General features: G+C 43.9%; 1 protein-coding gene across 2 annotated transcripts; it reads left to right on the top strand.

The window, feature by feature from the left end:
• Window positions 1–532: 532 nt before the first annotated feature.
• LOC541861 (kinesin-like protein KIN-5C) lies at window positions 533–7,809 on the top strand. Of its 2 annotated transcripts, XM_020552542.2 has the most exons (22): window positions 533–723; window positions 839–968; window positions 1,699–1,857; window positions 1,939–2,294; window positions 2,374–2,512; window positions 2,616–2,713; window positions 2,793–2,949; window positions 4,169–4,238; window positions 4,324–4,400; window positions 4,511–4,645; window positions 4,721–4,832; window positions 4,915–5,001; window positions 5,084–5,259; window positions 5,363–5,524; window positions 5,628–5,735; window positions 5,824–5,982; window positions 6,057–6,140; window positions 6,256–6,461; window positions 6,556–6,657; window positions 6,882–6,991; window positions 7,084–7,235; window positions 7,356–7,805. In XM_020552542.2, the coding sequence occupies exons 1-22, from the start codon at window positions 665–667 to the stop codon at window positions 7,551–7,553; spliced, it is 3,036 nt and encodes a 1,011-aa protein (XP_020408131.1). In that variant the 5' UTR covers window positions 533–664; the 3' UTR covers window positions 7,554–7,805. The 2 variants fall into 2 exon arrangements, with proteins under 2 accessions (XP_020408131.1, NP_001336484.1); NM_001349555.1 differs by lacking the exons at window positions 533–723; window positions 839–968 and having other exon boundaries at window positions 1,707–1,857; window positions 7,356–7,809.
• Window positions 7,810–8,443: the final 634 nt, after the last annotated feature.

Raw genomic sequence — 8,443 nt, forward strand, 5'->3', positions numbered from 1 at the left:
GGCGCGGCGGAGGCTGGGTCCACACGCAGGATCCGGGGGCGAGGGCTCAGTGCGGGCACGACTCGGGCTGGGTTAACACACGGGCGGGCGGGCGGGCGCGAGATCGGGGGCGCCATCCATGCCGGTCATCCATGCACGAGATCCGGGGGCGGGGGCTCGGCGGGGGCATGGCTAGGGCTGGGTTCACGCGTGGGCGTGCTCGAGATCAGGGGAGGGGGCACGACGGTCCGCGGGCGTGGGAGAGAGCACGACGGGGCACATAGGGTGCAGACGCCGCAGGACACGGGGGAGCGCGGTCGGGGCGGTGGCTCGTGAGACGGAGGCGACGGGGGCATGGTAAAGCATTGTGAACGTTCACATTGAGTCCTTATAGAGTAGTACAGATTTACAAAGTAGAGGGGAGACAGAGAAATATCAAAACGACGCACGACCCCACTAACAGGCCTATTGGGCCGAGCCCAGTTCACACACGTTGAGGGCTGCCTATCCAACGGCTCATAGCATAAATCTGACGCACCTGCTGTCGCAACCCCCAAAAGTTCGAATTCTCCCTCTTCCCGACCCGCACCCGCTCCTCAGTCCTCCCCCTCTTGATGCAGATATTTTGAAATCTAAGCCACCGCAGCCCGCCCGTCCAGCGCTGCTCTCCGCCGTCGCTTGCGCCATGTCGTCGCGACATGACAAGGAGAAGTCGGTGAACGTACAGGTTCTCCTCCGCTGCAGGTACTTGCCACGGGCAGCCGTCGATTTCTCACTCCCTCTCTCTCGCGCGCAGTCGGTTTCAGCCCCCACACCCCAGATCCGCCGCCCTTTGATCCCCGCGTGGTTGCTTCCGCAGGCCCTTCAGCGATGATGAGCTCCGGAACAACGCGCCGCAGGTCATCACCTGCAACGATTACCAGCGGGAGGTCGCCGTCACGCAGAACATCGCCGGGAAGCAGTTCGATCGGGTCTACGCCTTCGACAAGGTCTGCTGCCCTCTACCTCGTTTCTGACCACGTGATGTGGGAGTTTCAGTGACTGGATGCGTTTCCCCCACCCCATTGATGCTTGCATTTGTTTTTACGGCGATGTGGCTGTGGCTAGTTCTATTTCAGTGTGACCAGTTTAAAATTAGTGAATGATTGGCGAATCCCCACCAGTATTCTATTGTGTTTGTTCCCCTGGTTCATTCTGGGGGGACATTTAATATCTATGGCTGCTTAACAATGAGACCGGTTGCTTGCATCCAAACAAGCTCAATTTGCAGTGCAAGTGTTTAGCTTGTGAATTCAAACAATATTGTTTGACTATAATACTCTTGCTTAATGTGGAACACTCGTAATAAGCACCTGTTCAGGCTGTTCTGCACGTTTTAATTATGCTAGTATAGGCAATCATGTTAAGTTACTATCAAAAGCTTGGGCAATTCACTTATTATATTTTAACACCCTCTCATGTCTAACGTCTCTTGAGTCTCAGATGTGAAATAGGAGCGCACAACAATTTTTTTATTTTAATTGTGCTAATCAGGATTTGAACTCATGACTTTTGGGTGACTTTGATATCATATTAAGTTGCATGTACTTAAGCTGATAGGAAGAGGGCAATTCACTTATCTTATATTTCAACGGCTAGTGCAAGCCGCGCCACAGCTTTACTTTGTTTCAGGTTTGGCTGCCAGGTGCTGAACTGTAACATGCAGTGCCCTATTCCCAGGTTTTTGGACCGACAGCAAAGCAGAAGGAATTGTATGACCAGGCCATTATTCCTATTGTAAATGAGGTTTTAGAGGGATTTAATTGCACCATATTTGCGTATGGCCAGACAGGCACTGGAAAAACATACACCATGGAAGGCGAGTGCAGGAGAGCCAAGGCAAGTCTGCTGTTTTTTATGACTATTATGGTTCCTGGTTGTCTCATTCGCTGGTCACCGATTATGCAAGAATGCTTGCAGAGTGGACCGAAGGGTCAATTACCTGCAGACGCTGGAGTTATACCTCGGGCAGTGAAGCAAATCTTTGATACCCTGGAGAGGCAGAACACCGAGTACAGTGTTAAGATCACGTTCCTTGAGCTGTACAATGAGGAAATTACAGATCTTCTTGCTCCTGAAGAGATATCTAAGGCTGCATTTGAGGATAAACAGAAGAAAGCCTTACCTCTTAATCTTATGGAGGATGGGAAGGGTGGAGTTCTTGTTCGAGGTCTCGAGGAAGAAATTGTTACGAACGCGAGTGAAATATTCTCTCTGTTAGAAAGGGGGTCTGCAAAACGCCGCACTGCAGAGACATTACTGAACAAGCAATCTAGGTCAATCTCAGCCAGTCTTCTTTTGAACTATACCGCTACAACAAACTTTATGTGCTCATTACTACTTTTAACATTTTAGCCGGTCCCACTCTCTATTCTCAATCACTATTCACATAAAAGAGGCAACCCCTGAAGGAGAAGAGCTGATAAAATGCGGGAAGTTAAATCTAGTTGACTTGGCTGGGTCCGAGAACATCTCTCGTTCTGGAGCTAAGGAGGTATTGTATTGTGGAACAAGCTTGAATGCTACTTTTAAATACCTTCATCTCTTAGCATCAATAATATTCTATTCTGAAGTAATGCACTTCCTCTTGACTATAGGGCCGTGCAAGGGAGGCTGGCGAAATTAATAAAAGCTTGCTTACTCTGGGTCGTGTGATTACGGCATTGGTCGAACACCTTGGACATGTTCCTTACAGGTAAGCGGCAGTTGATCATGTAGGTGCAGATACAATAATTGCCGCTTGTTACCTTGCTGAAAGTTCTCCTATCTTTCAGGGACAGCAAACTCACAAGATTGCTGCGTGATTCATTAGGAGGAAGAACAAAGACTTGTATTATCGCTACTGTTTCACCCTCTGTGCATTGTCTCGAAGAAACCCTGAGTACATTGGATTATGCTCACCGGGCAAAGAGCATTAAGAACAGGCCTGAGGTGATATGGCTTCACTTTCTCAGTTTACAACCTTCGTAGTTTCCTTATTCTCGAAGCTATGACTGAAAATGTCAATTGAAAAATAACCTTGTGAACTTATTAGCTCTAACGTTTGTGATTGGATACTGGATACATATGGAAATGTTCTTATTAGATGGCATGCATTTTACTAGGTTGAAGCTGTCGAAGTGTATAAGTGGATTCTACCTCTTTCATTAGCTTAATCTTTTGGGTTGAACTGGTTAGTGTGTCCACTCATGGTATCAGAGATAAATGTCTCGAGTTCGAATCCTAGTAGAGGCTTTATTTGTGCTTCCACCCATTTATTTTCATGTTTGTGTGTTTCTATGTGGCCACGCGTGAGTGAGCATGTTGAAGTGTATAAGTGGATTGTCTACCTTCTCTTATCAACTTAAGCTTTTGGGTTTGACTGGTTAGTGCGTTCACTCTAACAGAAGCGAAATATATGTATATAGCAATATAAATAAATATATTTTCATTTGCATTCTTTATTCACTTATATCCAGCTACCTGCTTAACCTTTCTTTTGCTTCCTAGTAGAGTAGCTGTAATGTTTCGCAGAAGGGTCTTTAGCGTAATGGTTATGGCTTCTGAATAGCACCTTTAGGTCCTGGGTTCGATCCCTCTCGAGAGCGAATTTCCAGCTTGGTTAAAAAAATCATCTCGCTGTGTCTCGTCCGCTTCATCTCGCTGTGTCCTGTCTGCTTCTGAGTTATGTCCTGCACGTCACACTCCGGCCGGGCCGTTGCAAAGTAGGCGGAAAGTGGGCGGTGATGGCCAACTAGTGTGGGGGGCCAGGGTTCAGGGATTTTTCTGGGCCGGGACCATGTTTCGGTATTTTCTTAATATAATACCGGGAGCGGGCGAGTTTTTTAGCAGTTATGTTGCTCCCTATGCTGTTTTATAGGAAGCATGCATTTAGATGGTCCTTTTAGTGAAAAATAGGCTAGAATTTGTTATTGCATTATCGTCATCTCATCTGATCCAGTATTGTACACCAATTTAGTTCTTGTTGTGTTTGTGGCGTATGAGATATTCAACTATAAGAGATATTGAAGTAGTTTCGATAAGTGCTTGCCATTGCATTCTAAAAGGATCTATAACCAAAAAACTCACTTTGGGCATATCCTCCTGTTGTACTGCTGTTCATTCCATGCTCGACACCTGATATTAGTTTTTATATCTTTCATTATTGCAGGTAAATCAGAAAATGATGAAATCTACATTAATTAAAGATCTTTATGGTGAAATTGACCGACTTAAGGCAGGTCAGTAGTGAATCCAAATAATGAATTCGTCTCATCAGAATGGTGACACAATAGTTCCCCCTCACAAAACTTGATTACTCTCCAGAGGTATACGCTGCTCGAGAAAAAGTTGGGGTGTACATTCCCAAAGACAGGTATCAGCAAGAGGAAAATGAGCGAAAGGTATAGTTTGACATGGCATGCTGTTTCAAAATTACTCACTCTGAAGGGGATTCATTTTCTTTTCACCACTGACATAACTTGTTTTCTTTAATCTTTGTTTTCTTATGAAGGCGATGGCTGATCAGATAGAACAAATGAATGCTTCTTTGGAAGTAAACCATAAGCTAATTAGTGATCTGCAACAAAATTATGATTCTGAGCTTCAACATTCTGCTGATTTGAGCAAAAAGCTTGAAGTCACAGAGGTAAGTTGCATGTTCCTTAACTATTTACCTTATGGTTATCTAAACTGTATGGCTTATAGCATTTTACTGTGATAGAAATGTCTGGACCACACAAGCAACCTACTCTCTACGACAAAAGAAGATCTTAAACAGGCACAGTATAATCTAAATGAGAAAGATTATATAATTTCAGAGCAGAAGAAAGCAGGTATCATTTTATCACATTGTCCATTCTAAGAAACCATTTATTTCGTTATTTTTAACAGTGACTTAATTAATTCTTATTACAGAAAATGCTTTAACACACCAAACGTATGTGCTGAGATCAGATCTGGAACAATATACTCGTGATAATACTTCACTATATTCAAAGATTGGTGAGTGTCTTGGTGTATTTCTGTTACTGTCTTAATTTGTATTGTTATTTATGTTAAAATGTTGTTGACCATGATGAAATAGCTAGGGGAGACAAGCTAAGTGCAACAAATAGGTCAGTCGTGAATACATTCCAAACTGACCTTGCTTCGAAGTTGGATATTCTTTCCAATACACTCAATGCATCAATAGACCAACAAAATATGCATCTAAAATCTGTGGAGGACTTATGCCAATCTTATGTTGATTCCCATGACAAGGTAAACTATTACTGAACTACTAATTGGCATACCTACTTCTGGACTTAATTACCTCAGCGACTTCATATTGCGCGCTCATTTTTTTTTGTTTGAATATTTGAAGGCTACTTCTGAGCTGAAAAAGAAGATTTTGGCTTCAAAATCATTATACATGTCACATATGGAAGCTTTCCTAAATGTTGTCCTCGTACATAAAGCAAGTGCAAATGGCACACTAGAAGATATATCATCACTGTCTGCTGCAAGCTGCTGTAGTCTTGACCAGGTAAAAGTAACTTGGACGCTTGTGTAGCTTAAACAAAATCAACTTCGTCAAGTATTTGTCCTAACTGTTCTATTTATGTTCATGGAAATACCCTTTCTCACAGCTACTAGTTTGTGTTGAGGGAGAGGCACAGAATATATTTAATGACATCCATAATTTGTTAACCATCCACCGAAGCGAAATGACGCACTTCACTCAAGAATTAAGGGAGGTCAGTCATAATCTCTTATGCTTTTTCTCTTCTCTATAGATTTTTTAACATTCCATCTCCTAATTGGAGTTCATTCATGGTTTTGTAGAGTTTCCAAATAAGCTTGGATAGGACAAAAGAAATGTCCACCTATATTATTGGGCTCTTTGACAAGTACGTTGAGGAAACCTCCAAATTGCACAGTCACTCAAATAATACTCATGAAGCACAAATGAAAAGCATTGAAGACTTTCAGATGGTTTATGAGGTGAGCCATTAACCCTCCTTTTGTTTGCTGCAAAATTTGGTAGGGTGTGTATCGCATACCATCTCCTTGTGCAGGAGCAATCAAAATCAGTGGAGCAGAAGCTTTTAGCGGAGATAAGCAGTTTAGTATCTAAACATATTACTCGACAAAGAGAGTTGGTGCGTGCTTGCTCATGATATCATTCTTGGGTCCGTTTATTTCATGGCGGGCAAAAGCTTGGAGCCTACCATATAGGCCCACAAGTACACGATCCTGACATGCACTTTCCTTCAGGTGGGCGTTAGATTGAGCTCTCTGGGCGATGCTGCCCGTGGAAATAAGGCATTTTTGGATGAACACACATCGGCCATGGAGTTTGTCACAAAAGATGCTAAGAGGAAGTGGGAAACGTTTGCAGAGCAGGCTGAAAATGACTGCAAAGCTGGCTCCAGCTTTTCTGCAGCTAAGCATAGCCGCATGGAAACCATGCTTCAGGAGTGGTATGTCTGAACAGTTGTTTGTGATTTTTTTGTTCGTCCATGTATCCGTTGAACCTGGATTTCGTGAGCAATCTTTTGTGCCTGACTTATCCAGCGCATGCACTGTTGACTCCGCCGTTCAGCAATGGAAGAAGTCACATGCTGCTGTTAACGATCTCAGCAGAAAGCAAGTTGCTGAAGTTGAAGCACTCGTCAGGCAAGTTGATTAGTTCTATTGCATCTCAATAAATTCATTCGACGCTCTATACGAGTGGCTGCTTTGGTGACAATTTGCATGCCCATGCATAATTTTAGTGCATAAGAACAAACTTCAGATAAGCAGCCAAGGTGCAGTTGCCGTGCTTGAGCATTCGAGCTAGCACTTTTCTTTTCGCCAAAACTATGCATTGGCCGCTAATGTGGGCTAGTTATATTTTTCAGGACTGCAATTGAGAACAACGAGCAACATGAACTGGAAGTTGCATCTTCTCGAGCTGTGGCTGAAGAAGACGCCTCCAATAACAGCAAGGACATAGCTCAGGGCGTTGAAAGTACTTTCCTGGCACTCAATTTGTTCATCTTAGTCAGCGCTTATAGAGTTCCGTACCTGATCTGGGCGTCTTGCTACATCAATTTGCTTCAGATCTGTTGGAAGAGGCACGGAATTCAAGTTCAAGAGTGGTCTCAACGGTGGAGGCTCACTTCGGTGAGCTACAGATGCTGCAAGAGAGCCACTCGAGCCAGGCTGCCGGTATCAACATGCACGCCGACAAGGCTCTCCAAACCAGTTACAAGGTAAAGACTGAAAAACTGCTGGAAGCCTGAAACTAAAGTGCTTTCCTGAGTTACTAATGCATTGAACAATTGGCACCTCACTAACCCTACCCACTAACTCTGTAAATGCTTTTCTTGCAGGACTACGAACCCTCAGGTGAAACTCCGGTGAGGTCTGAGCCGAACGTGCCAAGCAAAGGCTCGATTGAATCGCTGCGAGCCATGCCCGTGGAGACCATGATGAATGAGTTCCGTGAGAACCATCCGTATGAACATGAATCGAGCAAAGAATCTAAGTTATCTCAGATACCTCGCTTGCCGCTCGCGACAATCAACTGAGACATTCACTTCCCTATGTGCAGTGTACTTTTATTAGTAGGGCGTCAATTTGCCGGTTTTGGTGTCCCTTGTGCACTTGTGCTAGGTTAACCATGGGGTGTGAGCTGCCTTGGCTCTCTCCAGTGCATTTCCCTTTTTTCCCGCATTCAATTATCTGTAATGTTCTGTTGTGCCTTGTACGATACTGATATTGTACAGCATCAGATATGTGCCAAAGCTAGCTTGAATTGCATGACTCATTACATTGGAATCTGAATGTTGCGTTGCATTGTGCAAATAATTGATAAGGTTTTGATATAAGGTTGCATTGCACAAAATAAGCGACAGGGTTTTTGTTGGAGCTGTGGCTTATAAGAAGGTATGAGTGGTGAGGAGAAGGGCGATGCTATGTACCACGACGTTTGAGCGTCGTTGTCCTAGGGTTAGGGTTGCTGGCTGGAAGGGGCACAGTACTATTCGGGATGAACAGTACCTTGTGGTGAATAGTAGACACAGGAAAAGGGAAAGCCGAGCAAGATGATTTGCTTGCTTAATCTTTCATTGATTCAAGGGGTACATTTATAGGGCTGAGATAACAACCGTCCTTATCTAATATCTTATGCGTTTGGTTGTATTGATAGGACGGGACGATCCCTCACAAACCAAATCCTTATCTATCTAAACAGACTCCTTATCACTATCCATCTAAACAAACTAACTGATACTTATCCATCTAAACAAACTAAGGCCATGTTCGGTTCTACCCCAATCCATATGGATTGAGGGGGTTTCAATCCCTAGTAAGTCAAAATCTCTCACAATCCGTATTAATCCCCTCCAATCCATATGGATTAAAAATAACCGAACAAGCCCTAACTGATTTTATTAGGGTTGCTAGGCTGTCGGTCATA

This window comes from Zea mays, chromosome 4 (genome assembly GCF_902167145.1).
Source record: "Zea mays cultivar B73 chromosome 4, Zm-B73-REFERENCE-NAM-5.0, whole genome shotgun sequence".
Lineage (NCBI taxonomy): Eukaryota > Viridiplantae > Streptophyta > Magnoliopsida > Poales > Poaceae > Zea > Zea mays.